Here is a 22,500-nt window from a genome sequence, read left to right as displayed (position 1 = left end):
CTATTTTGTCCGCAGTGTGTGTGTGTGTGTGTGTGTGTGTGTGTGTGTGTGTGTGTGTGTGTGTGTGTGTGTGTGTGTGTGTGTGTGTGTGTGCATGTGTGCTTCTGCTTCATGTGGAAAAGGGAGAGTAGAGGAGCAGAGGAGGTAGCGAGACAGAAACAGAGAGACACAGGTCTTGATGGATGCTCAATAATCCAGGTAAGGAAATCAAAGAAGGATGAATCAGTTCATCTGGACACAACGTTTATTGACGGATACGTTGCATCACTCATCTAATGCCCCTTTTCCACTTCATGGTACCGGCCCTGGGTGTGCTACGGGTTCCCCAGTCTCACTGGAGGAAGTGGAAAAGAGGGCTCTGATGTCCTATCCAGGGACACCAGCCACTCGACTTTTTCGTTTTCCATTACCGGAAAGTGCCGGCATTTTGGTAGCTGTTACCACTTTTCTGGTACCACCTTTGTCGAGGTCCCAAAAGAACTGGAGCGGGTGGCAAAATCAATGCAGACCAGCTACACAGGGGGTACTGTTACCGTCATGGAAAACGACACTCTGCGAGTTGAGTCAAGTCGAGTTGAGCTGGTACTGTGTAGTGGAAAAGGGGCATAAGTGACCTCTTCAGTCTCAACTGGCTACAGGTATCCCCACCCTTATAAACAATACAGCTGCATAACGACCGAAACCAACAACCGTTTTCATATGCAAATATGGATGTGACCTTTAATTAGAGTTTCCATGGTCATGTGTACTACTCGCAAAGGATTTGGGAATGTTTGCAATCACAGCATTGTAAGAAGGTGACAGATGTACTCTTACTATTGGCTCACTTGGAACCTCGACGGAAGTGGGACCAAAAAAGTACCTGGTACCAGGTACTATCCCTATCTTTTGCCCAATGGAAAACCAAAAAAAGCGAGTAGAGTTGAGTTGAGCTGGTACCATGCAGTGGAAAAAGGGCATTTGACTCCCCGTTCAAACCAGCGTTCCTCCCTATCAAGGATGTGCACATCCTCATCCCTGAAAGAGTGGCCACTGGCCTGTAGATGGGTGTAGACTGTGGAGTCCTGGCCTGACAAAATCCGTATTCTCAGTTCATTACTGCCTACCAGTGGGTTAAGAAACAGTGTGCCAGCTGAGCGAAGAGAGGAGAAGAACAACAGCTGTCTAAGCATAAACCAGTGGTGATTCCGTATGTGGCGGGAGTGTTGGAACAGTTGAAACGTCTCAGTTGCTTTCAAACCCCAAAACACACTGTGCCAGAAGTTGGTCCACCCCAAGGATCGGGTCCCTCGGCACAAACAGAGCAATTTACTGTACGCTGTTAAGTTCCAGGAGGATCGCTGTGAATTGTACATTGGGGGAACTAAACAGACGCTGGCCAAGAGCATGGCGCAACACAGGAGAGCTGACACGTCAGGCCAGGACTCCACAGTCTACACCATCTACAGGCCAGTGGCCTCTCTTTCAGGGATGAGGATGTGCACATCCTTGATAGGGAGGAACGCTGGTTTGAATGGAGAGTCAAAGAGGCCATCTATGTGACGAGGGAACGACCATCCCTGAACTGGGGGGGGGGGTGTCCTAAGAGTACATCTGTCACCATCTTTGTTTATAAGGGTGGGGATACCTGCAGTCAGTTGAGACTGAAGCGGTCACTTAGATGAGTGATGAAACCAATCTGTCAATCAACATTGTGTCCAGATTTACCGATTCAACCTTCTTTGAGAGAGACACATACTGAGAGATTGTAAACAAGGTTGCGTCCATGAAAGACAACGCGTGAGCGGCCATTGTTTCTCATGTTCTTGCATTCCTTTGTTGCCTTTTCCATCTCACTGTGCATTTGCATTGTGCCGTTCTTGTCTGTTTGTGTGTTTCTACCATTGCCAGTGTGATTGCACTTCAGGTGTGTGTGTGTGTGTGCACGTCTCTCAGCGAAATTGATGTTGCGCATGTGGTTCATGTGCTAGCATGTGTGTATGACTTCGAGAGCAAGTCTGCGTTGCAACTGAGTGTGTGCATGCATGTTTGTGAACATTTTATTGTTTCTTACCTCCGACCAACTGCCAATTTGTGTCTGTTCCGAGTGGAGCCAGTTATCACACATTGATCTCGTCCTTTCTCACTTGCCATTGACAGTGCAGGCTTCATACCGCGCACTAATCAGACCATATGGATCGTACAGTTTTATGACGGGCCGAGGAGGACGGTATAGTGTCTCCATAGTATGTCATTAGTGGGGGGCAGTCTTGGAGTGGAAACACACGGTCACGCACCACTACCGCACACTAAGTACCAGGACCTGGAACAGAGAGCACGGCGCAGAGGAAAGTTCTCGTGGCCTCAGGGTCGAATTTCTGCACGTCCTCCATGCACATGCACTCATATTTGTAGACCGTTTGCCGCAGTTTTTGCGTGTGCTATTTTGTCCAGAGCAATCTACTTGTAATCACTTCTGCCCTCTCTGACCCGGCAGCACGGCTTCAGTTTAATTGAGTCATCTTAATTATCTGTTGCATTGCTGCTGTTCATTGGGTTGCGTCTGGTGGGTCTCTCTGAGCGAACATGGACTGCATCTGTCAAACCCCAAATTGAGGATGTGTCCCTTAATGGCTTCTTTTATCCCACGATTAATCGCGTGTTAAGTCATAAAAGATCCAATCCAGTTGAAATGCCTGGACTGATTGTCCGATCGTCACACACATACAGCACTAAATATCATGGATGAGGCGTCACTGTTGTAAAATATCACTATATGTTACCAGTACTAGACAATAATACATGTTGTGTATTAGAATCAGAATCACTTCATTTGTCATTTCATTTCATGCACTCGCACACATGAAATGAAACGAAACATCGTTTCAGCCCACAGCAGTGCAACCCAAAGGCAAAAACACATATCCAAAAACTGCAAGAACACATATATCCAAACTAACATATATATCTAAACTAAACTAAACAACAACAAAAAAGGAAATACTGTCCAGGAGAACACACGCCAGCCAGGATGACTGTCGGAACTGCCGGTCTGCATGGGCTAGCAGTTAGCTTAGCCTGCCCCGCATCCACTGTCAGACCACCCTCGGGGTTTCCTCTTTGGGCGCAGCTCCAGTCAGGGCCATGGTCCTTGGGCCCACAAGACGCAGCAGACCAAGCTCTCCCAGCTGATCCCCCAGATAACAGACACATTTGGGCCTAATCTGGGGCACTTTTGGGACTTACAGATCAGTTGTGGCGCTGGCAACTGTTGTGTGGGCAAGACGTGGCCCAGATGTCATAAGCCAGGCCTGACCTGGGTTACGGCAAGTGTTGTGTGGGCCAGACATGGCCCAAATGTAATGAACCGGGCTTGACTTGCGTTACAGCACATATTATGTGGGCCAGATGTGGCCCAAGTTTGGCTGAGTTGAGGCAGCCACACTCACCCTGAGTCAACGCCGTCGTTCAGGGCCAAATTGGGCTGTAAGATAACTGCGGATGTGGGCCATATTTGTGCCAAAGATTCTTTGCTATCTGGGATGCCAGCTGTCCCAGCCAGACGCCTTCGACACACCTCCCTGCACGCCACACAACGACACTAAAAACACAGTCAAGGCTAGGTGAGGCCGCCGCCAGGCCACCCTCGGTCGGATTGGAACTGCCGGTCTGCATGGGCTAGCAGTTAGCTATTAGTGCTAAATATTTCTTAATGTTACTATGTACAGAGGAGATAATTGGAAATAGCTGTAGATTTGTTGGTGTTGGTTTGCCCTGGATGTTATAAAGGCAGAGTTTTACCCCCACTTGGTTTTGATGATGCTGCCCCCTCTCTTTCACACGCTGTGATGATAAAACTTGATCTTGTTTAATCTTGCCGGCTTGCTGCTAATGCTGATCTGGATGTGCGAGGGAGATGATGTTCTGCGCAGGACAGACTGCTCGGTGGATTAGATCCTCTAAATGAGGACTTTATCCTCATCCTCCACTCCTCTTCCCCCATTAACAATGAGCCAGACCACAGTCACATGCCAACTTACAGTAGGTTACATGTGACTAGTATAGTGTGAGCACTGCTTCTGTGTGTGTGAATATCGGTGTATATTAGAGTGTGTGCGATTGAATGGGTGTGTGTGCATGCATGTGCTCATAAGTGTGCTTCTGTGTATGGGTGCATGTTTATCTGTGTGCCCATATAAATGTGTTTGATGTGTATGATTGTGTGTGTGTGTGTGTGTGTGTGTGTGTGTGTGTGTGTGTGTGTGTGTGTGCACGTAATTGTGTGTCGGCGTGAACAAGAAGCGCGAGGCAGATAAGATACTGACAGAATTTCTCCAGTGTGTGTTCTGCTGGTAAACATCCCCGAGTGTTCCCCTCTCCACAGTTACAGGGAGCCAACCAGCGAAGGGCCCCCTTCCCAAAAATGCCTCCCTTTGTGGCTACTGGAAACAAACACAACCCGCGGCTGTGGGTTCTGTGATAGATTAGCACTGTCTTACCCATACACTGTTGCTTGTTTTTTTACATTAAACCTGTGTGGCACGGACTGTTGCTCCTGGCCTCGGTCCTCTCTGTTGCGTACGTGTGTGTGTGTGTGTGTGTGTGTGTGTGTGTGTGTGTGTGTGTGTGTGTGTGTGTGTGTGTGTGTGTGTGTGCACGCACATGTGTGTGCGTGTGCGTACGTGCATCCCCCCTTGCCTGAGTCTGCGTGAGTACGGTCTCGTGTGTCTACGGAGAGATATTGAAAGGGCTTCCAGGACAGCCTCCATCAATCACGAGCTCACAAGGAAATGGGGAGAGGGATGGAGAATGGAGAGAGGGATGGAGGTTGCCACAAGAAAACTGGAGGAGGAGAGAGAGAGAGAGAGCGAGAGAGAGCTGCAGTGAGTAGATGGAGCAGAGAGAGTTGGTTTTGATTGAGCTGGGTAGTGTAGTTTATATTCGTGCAGCGATAAGGCCGGGGAGCCCTGCTCAGCGGCGTCCTCGCCCTGTAGCTTGCACAGCGCGTGATAATAAGGCTGCATGAATGGGGCAAATTGAATTAATGCTGTGGCACACCATAAAAGCCCTAACTATAATGCATTTTAAAATCCCATAATGAGCAAAAGAGCTAAAATAATTTCACACCCCAGTGAAGAAGATGGGGCTCCCTAACAGATTTCCGGGGCTATACTGACACCGCCGGCACTTTTGTCATCTGATGTGACTCGAGGTGTTATGCCGAGATGATACTCGCCGTTAATTCCAGGAGTGCTTAGGGGAGGAAACTTAGCGAACAAGCCATTTACATTCCTGATGCATGCGCCGAGCTTAACCAAAGCGTGGAGCCACCGCTTGGCTGTTGGGTCAGTTTTTACAGTCTCGGGGTGAGCCAAAGCTCTGGAGGGGGCACATCTGCTGTGAGAGCCCCCCCCCCCCCGATTACTCTCCATTAACAACCCATTCAGTGTTGCAGACAGCAGTTGAGTTGGACCCTTTCCCCTGTGTGTCCACGCACAAGTGTGCACACACACACATGCATGCACACACACATGTACACACACACATACGCGCACACATGCATGCACACACACGTGCACACATGTGCACACACACACACACACACACACACACACACAATCTCTTTCATGTTTTATTCTGCAAACTGTCACTACTTTCTTGTATCTTTCCGAAACGTCCTTCCTCTCTCTCTCTCTCTCTCTCTCTCTCTCTCTCTCTCGTTCTCTCTCTCGCTCTCTCTCGCTCTCTGTCATATGCACTTCGCTCTTTTCCATTCTCATCATTACGATCCCACAGTCATAAAACTGAAATTACCTCTCCATCATCAAACCCGACAGAGAGGAAGAAAGATAGCGTGCTGGAACACACTAACACCAACAGACAAGCACTGATAGAGACTAATGACCAAATGAAAGCCTCTGGTCGCAGCATCACCCCTTCCTGTTTGGACTGGAGGAGAGCAACACGCTCGTAATGAGCGGAAGCAACGCATTTGGATATGACCGCCTTTTCCTCCGCTGTGTTCCTCTTCCCCCCCTCTCTCTATCTCCTCTCTCTCTCCCCCCCCTCTCCTCTCGCTCCTCTCTCTCAATGATTGTTTATTGGCATGACTGCATCTCTCTCTCTGTCTCCTGTCCTCTCTCCCTCCTCTCTCCTCTCTCTCTCCCCTCTCTCTCTCCCCTCTCTCTCATTTTAAATATCTATTTATTTGCTTGTGTTTTGAAAATTATTGTATTTTTTAAAAATAAAAGTTACTTTTTAAAAATCAAATCTCTCTCCCCCCTCTCTCTTGTCTCTCCTCTCTCTCCTCTCTCTCTCCTCTCTCTCTCTCTCCTCCCTCTCTCTTCTCTCTCTCTCTCCCTCCTTTCCTCTTGTCGGTACTCCCTGTACTCTTAAGCTCTCCTCTTCTCTTCTTTCCCCCCGCAATCTTTATCCCCACTCGTCTCCCCGCCTGTTACCAACATTTCTGCTCTCCCCCCCCCCCACAATTTTCCTCCACACGTCCCCCACTCCTTTTTTTTATCAGCACCCCTCCTCTCTGCTCCTCTCCTCTCCTCTCTGCTCTTTAAGCCTACACACCATTACTCGAAGGAATATGGTTCTTTAATGGGGTTTCATAAATGAGCATGAGCAGACAACCAATCCCCTTATACACCCACACATATGTATATGCACACACACACACACACACACACACACACACACACACACACACACACACACACACACACACACACACACACATATGTGAATGCAACAACTTTTACAAGCACGTGTACCTGTGAAAGTTTGCACACATGAATGCACAGGCAACACAGTGCAAATCAATTCCCAAAAAATGGACCAACAACACACACACACACACACACACACACACACACACACATACACACATGTGCATACACACACACACCCATATCCCTTCATATTCACCACAAATCCCTTCTTTCACTCCGCTAAACAGGCAGGAGTTCGACAGGCCAGTGTGAGAGACAGAGCAGGGCGGGGGGGGGGGGGGGGCAGATAATCTATAACTGCAGATACCTCAGATCCTCTTAACCGAAAGGTATGATGCTGAAATATTCATCTTGCAATGTGTAAAACCATGTACATTAACCCTCCTTGCCACCATACTGATGAAAGACTTTGGGGGGATGGTGCAGCAGCACGGCTGCATGTGTTGGTGGTGCGTGGCCGCCGCCGCGCGCCGCTTCATGAGTAGGTGGGCAGGTAAGTGTGGCGTGTATGATTCAGTTTGTTCGAGTAAGTGTCCTTTTTGGGTTAGTAACGATTTTCTCTCATCGTAGATGTGCGGACGGCAAGAGTACTTTACAACCAGTTGTAATTATGCATAGCATGGATCCATTCGGGGTGCAGGCCTTCAACACTCGACTGCCGATACGGCATCGCTCACACAACCGACGTTGTGTTGCACAGGGTCCTACTGGAGCCGCGGTCTTGTAATTTCATTGAAAAAGTGTGAAACAATCTGTTTTGTTTTTTTCCCATATCAACACATGACAATCTCCTCTGCTGCTGGGTAATAACAGAAATGAGCTGCAGAGAAGCTTTACACCAGGCCTTCTGTAAACAGAGAGATTACTTTGGCTACCTGAAATTAACTTCCTGTTGATTGTCAAATTGCACAGTCGGCTTCCAAGTGCCGGATTCCCGGGGAAGAAAAAGAATGTTAGTTTCAGTCCACACACAAACCCCGCGCTGCCACCGTGGCGCAAGTGACTTTCGGTAGAACGGCTGTGCAGACTCTCAGGCTCACAATGCACTCATAAAAATTTAGAATTGGATTCATAATAGAAATTGTATTTTGAATCGATAATTTTGATATTCCGACCTCATGTGCCGCATTCCTCCGGCTGCGCTGGGCCTTAGTGGAGACGGCTGTTCGAGTCTTCTCGTTATGCTAGCTGATGATTCGCTAACAGCTACGTCCCCCTGGCGAAACTCCTCACTGTCAGGTGAAAGGAAGCGGCTGGCGGAACCCACATGTATCGGAGGAGGCATCTGGTAGTCTGCAGCCCTCCCCGGATCGGCAGAGGGGGTGCAGCAGCGGCCGGGATGGCTCAGAAAATAGGGTAATGGCCAAGTGCATTCCATTCGAGCTGGATGCTGGAGGCTATCCCAGCAGTCATTGGGCGGCAGGCGGGGAGACACCCTGGACAGGCCGCCAGTCCATCACAGGGCCGACACATTCACACCTAGGGACACTTTAGTACGGCCGATTCACCTGACCTACATGTCTTTGGACTGTGGGAGGAAACCGGAGCACCCGCAGGAAACCCACGCAGACATGGGGAGAACATGCAAACTCCTCACAGAGGACGACCTGGGACGACCCCCAGGGATGGTCAACCCCGGGGTTTGAACCCAGGGCCTCGCTGTGAGGCGACTGCGCTAACCACTACGTCACCGTGCCGCCTTGCCAAGTACAACTGGGAAGAAAAAGAGGGGGGAAAAGCAAAAAAAAAAAAAAACCTCTCACAACATTAAGAGACACTTTAAAAATTGGCCTGTCATGTTTAGAGCTCCCGTGACCCTACCTAGGGTAAGCGGCTTGGATAATGGATGGCTATTTAGAGCTGAGCAATACTGTGATTTCACTTGCAGCCCTTCAAATCGGTGCATCTCGCAGGGCTCTCGGTCATACAGTTAGACTACTTTCTTGTCAAAGTGCGACAACTAATCAGGAGTCTGGGAACGGGTTGTGTTTTCTTTTGACTGAACGCGACACATATTGTTTCACCCCCGGTAGATGATGGTGTGTGTTTGCAGTGACGGTGAAAATTGTCTCTAACTGTTTCAGGAGCAGCTCTCAACACACTGACGACGAGAACAACAACAACATCATTAGGACTCAGTCAAAAACAAACAAACAAACAAACGCTGGCAGGAAGCAGAACCGTGTATCAGCTCCTGACGGTGGTGTGTTTGTGTCCGGAAATAAACTTTGAAAAAAAAAAAGAAGAAAAAATCTCTCAAGAACTAAGCTGAATCACGAATACGTATAACAGCTTGAATGAATATTGCATGACAGCATGACTAATACTGCTTTCAGGAGGGTGCCGTAGGTAGGATGGAAATCCAAACTGTCTCTACTTACAGCTGTTAGCTGTTAAGATTTGCCCCCCCACCCCCCTTTGCCGGTTTTGGAAGTCATCATATTTGATGATGCACCGGAGACAAAAAGCGATTTTTCACTTCAACACAATTCTCCTGGCCACGCTGATTGCAAAGAAAAACAAATATGGGAATGTCATCAAAAAAAAGTGTGTGTGTGTGTGTGTGTGTGTGCGTGCGTGCACATGCGTGCATGCATGGGTGGATTAGAGAACGGGCCCACCAGGCCCAGGCCCGGGGGCTCAGGGGGCCCTTAAGCCAGAGCCTCTGCATGAAGCCTCTGCATGAAGTCTTGTAATTTTGCATTTCTTGTCGCATAGTCGAAGGGCTTAGCCGTTCATGTCAATAACAACGCCCCAAAAAAAGTCCTGCTGGAAAACACCGAAGGAAACCGCCGTTGAGTAATACGCCCTGGTTGATATGCTGACGGCCTTAATTGTGTGTATGTGTGCCGTAAATCCTGCTGGGGTACAGGTGAATTAAATTGTTGTGCCTTTGGCTGCAAGTCAGTGTACCTGCCCTGCTGGGGGGGTGGGGGATTGGGAGGGGGGGGCTTTTACGCATGCATGCCCATGGGCCCATTGTCTCATAATCCGCCCGTGTGTGTGTGTGTGTGTGTGTGTGTGTGTGTGTGTGTGTGTGTGTGTGTGTGTGTGTGTGTGTGTGTGTGTTGACTATGTCAGTCAGGCTGAGCCAGTGAATCCAGAGCAGAGTGTGCAGTGTTAGGGATCTTTTGAGTAAATAGATTTCAGTCTCCTGTGCTTTTAGTGTGTTGATCTCCTGCTGTCAGCTATCCACCCCGATCTACGCCCAGTGTGCATGTGTGTGAGAGAGAGAGGGGGGGGAGGTGGAAGGCTTAGAGTAGAGCCTTCTTAACACTGAAACATATTTTTAATGTACCCTATTACTCCCCAACTGGGCTGACTTTTATTTTCCATTCAGTTGCTGCTTAAAAAAAAAACTCCTGAAATTCCACGTCTGGCGTGTGTCATTAATATTTATGCTTGCAGACACGATTTGTATTCATTTCCGTCCCCAGCGAAATATTTGTATTTTGATTTCTCCCCTCATTGGACTCGGAATGTGCAACAAAGGATCCATCAGCAAAAGCCCTCAGATATTAATTATAATCTTCCATCTTTATTTCCCCTCACCTTGCTCTCTGCCGCGTGCCGCGTGCTCGCCGCAGGAGCTCATTCTTGAGGGATGGTTATTTGTTCCCCCTTCCTCTTGTTTTGCTATTTTCATCGGTGACTAAGCTTCACAGCCCTCGCACCCCCCCCTCCTATCGCTCTTTCGCTCTCTCTTCTTTCTCTCTCCTCAAATTGGACCATTGAAGGCTTGGTTAAAGGTCAAAGGTCTCTTCTCTCACTCTCCTCTCTTTCTCTTCTCTCTGCCCCCCCCTCCCCGTGTATACATTTGTGTTCTTATAGCGTTGCCACTCTGCATCTCCCCCTCATCCCCTACACACACACACACACACACACACACATGCGCAGTGTCCTTGCACTGTGGGCATTGTACATACGTGCACAGCAGCACTTGAGACAAGTTTTTTTTTTTTACCGGCAAGCCACTTAGCAGCTTTATATAGCAACTACCCAAGGAGAGGATTAACTGCAAGAGACATCAACAGTCAACAGCGTGGTTTGCAGTGATACAAAACACACACACACACACACACACACACACACACACACACACACACACACACACACACACACAGTGAGCACGGCGCTCATCCTGTTATGACGCATGATCATTTTAGTCGTCCGAGCAGGTAGGCAGCCCTCTTAAGGGACTGTGGTGGACCAGCTTTTCACCTGGCTGCGGTGAAGCACGCGTGTTTGACGGAGCCCGCGAGCGCACCCTGACGTCATCTGCAGTGCCGTTTCGTCTCCGTCAGGTGCGGGAGGAAGCGTGACGTCTCGGCCGTCCCTGAGCGTTAAGCTCGCCCGGACCAGAGAGGGAACCCTGACGGTCTTTCTCAAACCAAAGCACGCACAGAATGGACTTGTGTCCTTGGGGAGAGGACGCTCTCGCTACTTGTTCTTGGAAGAATTTGCGCAATGTCCCCAGCACAGAGGCGGCCGGAAGTGCTCCAAATCAACGGCTGGGCTTTATCACCCAAAACAACTGATGTTGTACAATATAACAATGCAATGTCTATTTATAAGAAGAAAGCAACGTCAGACGCCTTTCATTCTACTTCTGTTTATTTTCCCCAAAGTGCTTTAAAGTGAATTTTCTGTACGTCACGAGCCAACGGCGGGGGGGGGGGGGCGGGGGGAGCCCGGCAAAGGCTATTGTTTATGCTTTTGATTCAAACAATAGAGGTAATACAACTATTACAATAAAAGATGGGTTGGGCGATGTTTTTTTTAAAATATATTTTTATTGAACATTGTTCATATTCATGTACAAATTCTTGAAGAAAGTTCATTATAAAAAAAACATGGCAAATATACATTCCGTCCAAAAATACATAGAGATATCCAAAGTGCCAAAGGGAACAGTATGTAAACATTTCTATACAGTATATCAGGAAGTACATAGAGAGTGAATGTCACATGACAAATATACGGTCATGTATTATTAAAATAAGGGTACAAGCAATAATAAATTAAATACATGACATACACTAATTGAAAATAATAAAACATAGTCCATCATACAAGGGGGAATTAATAAGGATATCAGTCTTCTGATTCAGTGGGAAAATGTCTTAACACCTCATAAATCTTTAGAGCTTTTGTATCGGTCATTAGTTTCAAAGATTTCAAGTATAATCTAAATTCATTTAAAAAAACAACAAATTTGGGTGATGACTTAAAGTATCTATTTTTATGAATAAATAATTTGGCTAAGCAGAGGATTACATTACAACAGAGTTCATCGTTTTTGTTTTGCAAAATCATACCAAATGTTATATTGTCTCTAGAAATCGAAGTTGGAAAGGACAAAATCCTTTTCTTTATCCATTTGTGAATGTCAAGCCAGAACACAAGTACCACACCACATGAGAAAAATACATGGTCCGTAGTTTCTATGTCATTTTCACAAAATGAACATATATTATCGTCAAAACCAAACCGTGATCTAAGTAGTTCTTTGGAGGGATATATGTTATTCATAATTTTGAAGTGTGTTTCCTTCGCTTTGGGGGGGATAGGAAATGTTAGATACATTGTTCTCGATTTAATAATTGAATTTTTATCAAATTTGTGTAAAATGTAATTTTTGTTTTGTCTTTCAGGGAATAAGTTTTCAGTGAGACAGTTTCTAATAAAATGATTATCACATTATTTGTCCAAGATTATAAACCCTTGAATTGACAGTGGGGCCAATCGTGGCTGTATAGGTTGGTGAGTCATTATATTTGTTATCAGAGATGCAAATTCTTTGGGGAGTGCTTTATGTAATTTAGTAAAGTCTGATTTGGAAGGCTTGAAAGTATGTTTTGTCTGGAATTGTTCATAATTTTTTTTTTTTAATTTATTTCTGATTTTTCCCTTTTTTCTCCCAATTTTTAGTGGCCAATTGATCCCTATTTTAATTCAAACACCCACCCTCATACTGCATGCGTTCGCCAACTGCATCTCTCCGGCCGGCAGTCTCGAAGGAAAGCGCCTCCCCACTTTCGTGACAAGGCGAATCCAAGCCGAACCACTGTTTTTCCGACACACGCAGAGACGCATTCACGTGACGAACACAAGCCGACTCCGCCCCCCTCCCGAAGACAGCGTTGCCAATGATTGCTGCTTCATCGAGTCCGGCCATAGTCGGATCTGACGAGACCGGGGCGCGAACCCCAGTCCCCAGTGGGCAACTGCATCGACACCAAGCCGATGCTTAGACCGCTACGCCACCGCGGACAGAATTGTTCATAATTTAATAAATTACCACTCGGATCCATTAGATCAACTATTGACCATATATTTTCCCCATACCAATCCTTAAAGAATAAAGACTTGTTCCGATATAATATATATCTGTTATTCCAAAGTACAGCGGTGTGGGGTGATAAGTTATGTACATATAACATTCTCCAATACAACAGTATCTGTTTGTTGGGTTGGGCGATGCTGGCAGCTACCGTCGGTACGCTTCACCCAGAGGCGGAAGAGGAGGAGGCTGCTTTCAGTGCCGCGCCTGAAGGCCGCAAGAAACGCTGGGATGCGTGTTGACCAGTGTCACTGCCGACCGATGGATCCTCGGTAAAATGGGCGTGTCAAGAGCACTTCCGGGAATTTTAACCGTTCATGGCGTAATGCGAACTTGTGTATTGAGACCGTACTTGGGCTGCGACTGATGACGTTTTACAAGGACGCAAGCGCAGATGAACGCAGACGTGAACACGCTGTGAAAACACTTCATTTACATACAACCCCCCCTCCTTCTCCCCCCCCACACACACGTTTCTTTATACTTACTGCATTCATTCCCCAGCCCTTAATGCTAACCTTAACCCTTACCTGATCCTAATTCTAACCTTAACCCTAAAACCGAGTCATAACCCTAAAATAGACCCATAAAATGTCCCACAAGGTAGGTGATTTCTGGTTTTTCTATCCTGCTGGAGACATTCGGCTAGAAAAACAAGCACACGGGCGTCCGGGTAGCGTAGCATTGCCTACCAACGCGCGGGTCGCCGGTTCGAATCATTAATTTACATACAACCCCCTCCTCCCCAAAACACACACACACACACACACACGTTTCTTTATACTTACTGCATTCATTCTCTAGCCCTTAATGCTAACCTTAACCATCATAACTAAATGTCTAACCTTAACCCTTACCCTAACCTTAACTTAATCTTAATTCGAACCTTAACTCCGAAACCGAGCCATAACCCTAAAATAGACCCATAAAATGTCAGCACATGGAAGGTGGTTTCTGGTTTTTCTATCCTAATGGAGACGTTGGGATAGAAAGACAAACACACACGCACACGTGCACGCACACACGTGCACACAAGCAATCTCTCGTACACGCAGCACACGCTAGTATATTCTTCATTACCATTTTAGAGCTGATGGGCTCTAATTATCTTCCTTGGCTCTGATTAGTCTTTCTGTAACGAGCTAATTAGACGGAGCCTTGTAAAATCATAGCCGGCATTACCACAGAGACAAGGCTGGGAGAGGCACTAACAAGCAGGAGGCAAGGCATATGTCCCCCTCTGCTCCCCGGGAGAACCCCCCCCCCAAAAAAAACCCAAAACAAAACTCAATGTAGTCGACTAAATGTGAAGTGGCAGGGCGCTGATTTCACTTTGATTGAGTGTTTTTTTAAAACGTTGATTTTTTTCCCTTATGCGTTGTCGTTATTCATCTCGGGAGAACAGCACTTACACAGCACGCGTCGTCTGGATGAAGTGCATAAACTGCCGTTGTCAACATTTTGGGGAGATAGCATCTGAACGTTGATTAGTTTCTCTGCCACCCTGATCCGCTGGCCATTTATCCCAACCAGCTAATGTGGGCTCCGAGTCAGAACTTCCTCCTCTCCGCAGAGCAACTTCAGAGCCTGAGCGAAAAAGCCAGATTAATTCTCTCTCCTCTCCAGCCTCCCCCCCCCCTTTCTTGTTATTATCCCTCTAACAATCCTTTTAGGAGCTGTCACACGCATTATAGCTATTGTGTTCCGGCGGCGAGCACTACACAGCTTCTCGGGGAGTGCAACACATTGTGTTTTCCACCAAAACTGCAGGCCGTCTCCACTACCAGCCGGTTGAACAGGGATGGGGAGGCAGGGAGTCCGGGAGGTGACGTGCACAACATTCTAGCTCGCACGCGCGCTTTATAGACATTTTTGGTCCATGTGACCTGCCGGACTCTGTGGTACAACACGTCTTACGACATGTTATTCTGCTGGGAAAGCCAGCCGAGCAAACTCTCCCGGATGGCAAAATCGCTGTGGCCCGGACCCGTCCCACACCCGACACTTCATCTGGCCCACATACCGCGTGGAATCATGGCACTTGGGCGGTCCGCTCCTGTTTGCCAGAACTGGGCCAGAACCAAGCCATAGCAATGCCGCATGTGCCACATATTTGCCAAAGGCGGCCCATATTTGTTTTGTGATATTTGGGCCATATTCACCATTTACCACACGGGCCACTTCAGGGTCACATCCAGATCACATGTTGCCGAGAGCGCCTCATCTTTGCCAAAAAAGGCCCACATTTGATTTTGCATATTTGGGCCATATTTGATGTTATACATGTGGGCCACTTCAGGCTCACATCCATTTTGTCAGGGCCAGAAGAAGACCATCAGTGCTGCATCACTGCCAGAAGGTGCCCACATCCGGATGCTATCTGGGCTTGGTGCCTTGAAGACTCGCCATTAAAATTCATACATGCTGAAGACTGAAATGTGCTGTGGATTGGTAAATCTGAGGAAACTATCATTTGCTAATTGTTAGCGAGCGGTTTACAAGTACGTTTTCTATCCGTACCAACATGTCGTTTTTAATAGTCGATGCCGTGAGGAGAGTAGGGAGCCATCTGTACAAGAGCCCCTAAAACCAGTGACGGAGCACATCTGTTATGTCAACCCTGTGACGTGAAATGATGCATCAGAAACTTCTGCTGTTTTTGTCGAGGATTAAAAAGTACACATTTAGCCCCTGGTCGGACACAGGAGACCTGTTATGTAACGGGATTTAAAAATCTATAGTTACTTGGGGCCCGTGGGTACCTAACCTGAGTTTGCACATGCTTGCGTGTTAGCTTGTGCATGTGAGACAGCATGTGCATGTGTGTGTGTGTGTGTGTGTGTGTGTGTATCTGAGACTGGCATATGTCAGGTGTGTTAGCATGTGTGTGTGTGTGTGTGTGTGTGTGTGTGTGAGAGAGAGAGAGAGAGAGAGAGCGAGAGAGCGCATATGCTTGCAACAGTCAAATCCTTGTGTTTTTATTTTCACTCTTATCTATCTACCTATCTATGTGTTATTCGTGTGTGCGTGTGTGTGTGTGTGTGTTTTCGAAGGTTAGGTAGATGGCCTCTGAGTATCACAGCCTATCGGATCACATTAGTTGGCAGCTCTTCTGACATGGGATCTCAGCCTGTGTCTGCAGATATGCTGACCTAGCTCACATATCTGTGATTTGTTCCACTTTGCAAGTGTAGATTCCACATAACATGGATCCTAGATTGTGGACATGGGGTTAAAAAAGCCGTGACAGTATTTTGCGGCACATCGCTCCCCTATCACTTGGTTGACTATTGTGGACTGTGTGGTAATGCCTGACTGGGTAACATGGATAAAGGCACGATTTCAAATTGATATAAACTAGACTGCTGACACAGAAACCACACTCTAATGCATTCACACACAGATCCTCCACGGGCAGTGCTCTGCTCTCTTGCTGTCTATCTGGGCTCAGGGTAAGAGACAGGGTAATTGGATTGCAGAAATCTTCTTATTCATTGCGGTGAGGTGGTATGCAGGCGTCAAAAACGCCTGCAGTCATGAGGCGTCGTCTCCAGGCCCCGTGGGAAGAGCAAGGTTGCTTCGCCGAAGACCTGGCAGACGGTCTCCCGTGGGAGACATCGCGTCTGGATGCATGGAGCGATGGATGGATGCATGGATGCATTGGTGATGGAGGAATCCCATCACTTTCACCAACCTCCCGCAACTGCCCAGACAGCCTTCCTGACATCCGTTCCCACCAATCTAACTGGCCCAGCAGCAATTTAATAGAGGCAGAAAACGTGAAGTGAAAGTAGAGCGATACCTGGTAAATTGCTGCTTTTAGACAGAGTGGCAGCATCCTTGGACCAGCAATCTGGGCTAAAAAACAACAGGCCTGTGCCAGTGTATTTTGCTCCATGTTAGATGTGGGTTTCATCCCCCATGGCCGGTTCATATTTCCCTCAACTGCCCCCATGTGTACCTTCAGCCGACTCGCTGCTCGTCTCCTCTGTGGGTCTCCTTGTCTGCTTGTCTCGCTTGTCTCCCCTCGACCGCCACAGTTACATGACAGCTGTCACTTTCAATAACCGCAGCCCACTCACCCTCTCTGTGCCCTCCCCCAGGCCCGGACTGGTACCTGAACAAGGTGAAACTGAAAATCACCGATGTTAACGACAACCTCCCCGAGTGGAACATGGAGCCGTACCCCTACCTGGCTGTGGTCTCCCCCGATGCTCCTGGAGACACAATGGTCTACCAGCTGCAGGCTGCCGATAAGGACGAGGGTAGCAGCGGTGAGGTGGAGTACTTCCTGTCCGACGGTACGTTTTGACCACTCACACACACACACACACACACACACACACACACACACACACACACACGTGAAAACACAAATGCACATTCATAGGCACACACACTCATTCTACTGTCCCCACACGTCTTTCGTCCCCCGCAGCGCGTGCACATGCACATACACACACACACAGGCATGGGATTTGTCCTTGGGGAAATTTAAAATTGACTCGTGTTCTCAGCATTCAGCTCCAATCTTATTGATTTGTATCCGACGTTCTAAGAAATTGAATTTTTTAATTTGTATTTCCTCTGAAATTCACTTTTCAACTTTCCATTGCAATGTTTAATTGAAGAACGGTTTTGAATTTAGCATGGGATGTTCACATTTGCAAACTGTGTTGAACCTTTCAACTTCAGATGACAAATCTGCTGGCCCAAATCACATGTCCTATAAAAGGGAGCTGTGCAAAAGTGAACCACGTCCGTTATACCTGTTAAAATAAGTTGAATGCATCCGGGAAGCGTAGCGGTCCATTCCGTTTGCCTACCAACATGGGGATCGCCAGTTCGAATCCGCGTGTTACCTCCAGCTTGGTCGGGCGTCCCTACAGACACATTTGGCCGTGTCTGCAGGTGGGAAGCCGGATGTGGGTATGTGTCCTGGTCGCTGCGCTAGCGCCTCCTCTGGCTGGTCGGGGCACCTGTTTGGGGGGGGGGGGGGACCGCGGGAAATGGCGTGATCCTCCCACACGCTACATCCCCCTGGTGAAACTCCTCACTGTCAGGTGAAAAGAAGCGGCTGGCGGCTCCACATGTATCGGAGGAGGCATGTGGTAGTCTGCAGCCCTCCCCGGATCGGCAGAGCAGGTGGAGCAGCGACCGGGACAGCTCAGAAGAGTGGGGTAATTGGCTGGCTATATCATCCATCCATTATCCAAACCGCTTATCCTGCTCTCAGGGTCGCGGGGATGCTGGAGCCTATCCCAGCAGTCACTGGGCGGCAGGCAGGGAGACACCCTGGACAGGCTGCCAGGCCATCACAGGGCCTGATACAACAGGGGAGAAAAGGGGGGGGTAGGTTGGATGAGTACAGAGTCCTTGACATAAATATTGGCAGAGGAAAAACTTGCAAAGTAACACAGAAATTCACACTTTTTCACACATGCACTTTGTACACACTTTGTTTGTCTCTGTCACTTCATCTTCCTCACTTGTCTGTCACACAGACAAGCAAACACAGTCTCATGGGCAATCCTGGGCATGCACAGTTTTGATTCTTTGAGAATACACCTGTAGGTCTGTTCTCTTCGTTGCCTCACAGACACACACACACACATACACACACACACACACACACACACACACACACACACACACTGAAAACAGGGAAAATGGGTCGACTGCTGGATGCCTGCCATGCGTAGTAGTGGACCCCCCGCCGGTTTGGGGGGAACGGGGATGTCGGCGTTTTAGAGATGGGGTTTTTGCTAATCGTACAGTGTTCATAATCCACTGCCGACTTTTCTCTGACCCGTATTAATTCATCTCTCGTCTCCCCCACGTAGATCACGCCGCTGCACGTTTGGAAGGACTGACGCTCTCTTTGTGTTGAGCTTTTGTAATCAGCCAGGTTCAATAGAGAGAGAAAAAACAATAAACGAAACAAAACGACCACATTATTTTAGACCAAATTTTCATAGATGTCTAATCGTACAGTTCAAATACTATAATCTAGGCTTCCAACATGTATGAGGTTCCCTGAAGCTGTCATATATCATGTACATGATATGATAGACATGTATATATCATGTATATGATAGACATGGATATGTGTGTGTATATATATATATATATATATATATATATATATATATATATATATATATATATATATATATATATATATATAAACTTAGCACAAAAAGTAAGGAAATGTGTGTTTGGTAGATTATTTCTTTGTTGTACCAATGCTTCTTGGCAATAAATCTTATACCAGGCACCTGATTGTAAGCACCTGGGGTACCAGAAGCTCAAAACAAGAGTCAATAGCAACAGCAAAATAAGCTGTTTGGCACTGGCAGAGAAGATTTGGCAAATTTTTCATGGGCACAACCCACATACTCAGCTCTGCTGCTCATACCACAAGTGCATGTTCCTTACAAATGTGGCACCATTTAAAAGGGAAATAAACAGGCTTTCCAACGGTACAAGATGTATTGCCAAGAAGCATTGTTACAACAAAGAACTAATCTACCAAACACAAATTTCCCTACTTTTTGTGATATGAGCGGACTCCTGTTTACAGTGAGCTACCTACATAAAGGTAGTAGTAGGTAGTATACTTGTAATTCTTTGTAGGCTCGGCGACCTTCTGTTTGCTTCTATGTAGTTGAAAAACGTGTCAAAGGTCATGCACACATTAGCATGCATTGATATACGTATATATATATGGATTATTTTGAATTTGGTTGTTCTCCAGTGATCCTTTATGGGCTAAATAGCATGGGGGACACGTTACTAATGCGACCTTTCTCGTCGAAACAGCTCCTTATTTCTTTTAAAAAATATTAATGGTTGCATACATACATACGTAAAAGACTTTGTGATTCGATTAACGCTGTTGAAGAAAGTTGTTTTTAACTCGATAATATAATACCTAGAAGGGATTGTGTCAACTGTGTTGGTGTTTGACTAGTAGTCCAATCCCAGATACAGTCGAAATTAAACAGTTGCCAATGCTGCTGTGTCTGCACCTTCCCTGTCACTACACACACACACACACACACACACACACACACACACACACACACACACACACACACACACACACACACACGCGCGCCAGACCTGAGGTTTAGCTATTAATATTGCATTATAATGTGTCAGGTTCTCTGTGGCCGCTTGCTACGCGTGTTCTGCCACATCTCCTTCTGCTTCTCCCTCACACTCACCTGTGCGTGCCCTCTTCTTTCTCAATTGGCTGCTAAACCGAAAAGATAAAATGCAATGCACGATATCCTTTTTTCCCCGGGCAAATCCCAAAATCCCACCAGAGAGTGTCCATTAAAATGGGCGACCACAAGAGCATTCGTGAGTTGCATATTCATGCATTCATTGTCTTAAGTAAGCCAGTGATAGAAGGCATCAGAAAGAGCAGATATATTCCTGTATTATACAAGCAGCAAAAAAAAACACAACCTTTCTTTTGGTACTTTTTACAAACATACATGGCTTTTTTATGCAACAACACTGTGAATAGGCAGCACAGGGCCGACACGCACACACATATACTACACACACACACACACACACACACACACACACACACACACACACACACACACACACACACACACACACAATTCAGTATGGCCGATTCACCTGTCCTATATGTCTTTGGACTGGAGCACACCCACACAGACAAGGGGAGAACATGCAAACTCCACACAGAGGACCATCTGGGATGACCCCCAAGGTTGGACTACCCCGGGGCTCAAACCCAGAACCTTCTTGCTGTGAGGTGACCGCGCTAACCACTGCACCACCGTGCCGCCTTTATAAACAATACAGTTGCATATTAAACAGGCTCTGGTTCAGTGTGGTTATCCTAACTGGGAGTGGGTCAAAGCCAGGAAGACGCCCAAACAGTGCAGCCGCTGGTCGAAGAGAGGAGAAGGACAACAGCTGCCTGAGCGTAAACCAGTAGTGATTCCGTATGTGGCAGGACCGTCAGAGAAGCTGAGGCGTGTATTTTCAAAATGCCACGTCTCAGTTGTTTTCAAACCCCAAAACACGCTGTGCCAGAAGTTGGTCCACCCCAAGGATCGGGTCCCCCGGCACAAACAGAGCAATATAGTGTACGCTGTTAAGTGCCAGGAGGATTGCCGTGACTTGTACAGCAGGGAAACTAAACAGACGCAGGCCAAGAGGATGGCACAACACAGAAGAGCTAACACATCAGGCCAGGACTCCACAGTCTACACCATCTACAGGCCAGTGGCCTCTCTTTCAGGGATGAGGATGTGCACATCCTTGGAAGGGAGAGTCAAAGAGGCCATCTATGTGAAGAGGGGACGACCATCCCTGAACCGGGGGGGGGGGGGGGCTAAGAGTACATCTGCCGCCATCTTACAATGCTGTGATTGCAACTATTCCCCAATCCTCTGTGAGTAGTACACATGACCATGGAAACTCTAGTTAATGGTCACACCCTTATTTGCATATGAAACCGGTCGTTGGTTTCGGTCGTTATGCCGCGGTATTGTTTATAAGGATGGGGACACCTGCAGTCAGTTGAGACTGAAGAGGTCACTTATGCTCCTTTTCCATTGCACGGCACCGTCTCGACTCGACTCGCAGAGTGTCGTTTTCCATGACGGTAACAGTACCCCCTCAGTGAAGCTGGACTGCATTGATTTTGATACCCACTCCAGTTCTTTTGGGACCTCGACAAAGGTGGTACCAGAAAAGTGGTCACAGTTACCAAAATGCCGGTGCTTTCCAGTAATGGAAAACGGAAAAGTGGAGTCAAGTCAAGCCGGTACCATGTAGCGGAAAAGGGGACATTAGATGAGTGATGGAACGCATCTGTCCATAAATGCTGTGTCCAGATGGACCGATTCAACCTTGTTTGATTTTCCTACCTGCATTATTGAGCCGGCACCAAGACACAACAACTATTCAGCAATGAGGAAAAATTACAGATTTCAGCTTTAAAGCAGAAGCTTGTTTTAAACAATTGTTTTGTGTTACCTTGTAGGAGGCGACGGCTGCTTTGCAGTAGACAAGGACACGGGCCAGGTGGTGACCACAGGTCTCGTCCTTCAAAGGGACAGGGAGTATTTGCTAAGCGTCGTGGCCCTCGACGGCCTGGGCAGCCGCAGTGCCCCCGCCATGCTGTCCGTGGTGGCCGGGGCACGGGCTCCCCAGTTCATCAACACAACCTACGCCATCTCCATACCGGAGAACACCCCCGAGGGACAGCCGTGAGTACTGGATACGCCGAGGCTCATGCATACAGTAATGGACATAAGCAAAGATGGAGTACACTCGCCGGCTCGCCAGCTCACTCACTCACATCCAGGTTTCTAGACGCAGCATGTCCGTCCAAGCACTGCAGCCCATTTCTGTAATGGTAAAGGCACTCATGAACCTAGCCATGTG

The 22,500-nt window shown here is 47.5% G+C and overlaps 1 protein-coding gene across 1 annotated transcript in view; it reads left to right on the top strand.

The window, feature by feature from the left end:
* Positions 1–22,500, top strand: part of LOC130114377 (neural-cadherin-like) — a 157,464-nt gene that overhangs the window by 22,550 nt on the left and 112,414 nt on the right. The window contains exons 2-3 of the mRNA XM_056282241.1: positions 17,163–17,360; positions 22,097–22,322. Of these exons, the coding sequence (XP_056138216.1) occupies positions 17,163–17,360; positions 22,097–22,322 (424 nt within the window). The remainder of the gene's footprint in view (positions 1–17,162; positions 17,361–22,096; positions 22,323–22,500) is intronic.

The sequence above is a fragment of the Lampris incognitus genome, chromosome 6, assembly GCF_029633865.1.
Source record: "Lampris incognitus isolate fLamInc1 chromosome 6, fLamInc1.hap2, whole genome shotgun sequence".
Taxonomy (NCBI): domain Eukaryota; kingdom Metazoa; phylum Chordata; class Actinopteri; order Lampriformes; family Lampridae; genus Lampris; species Lampris incognitus.
The sequence above is the reverse complement of the archived record's forward strand: the minus strand, read 5'-3'. Positions and strand labels throughout refer to the sequence as shown.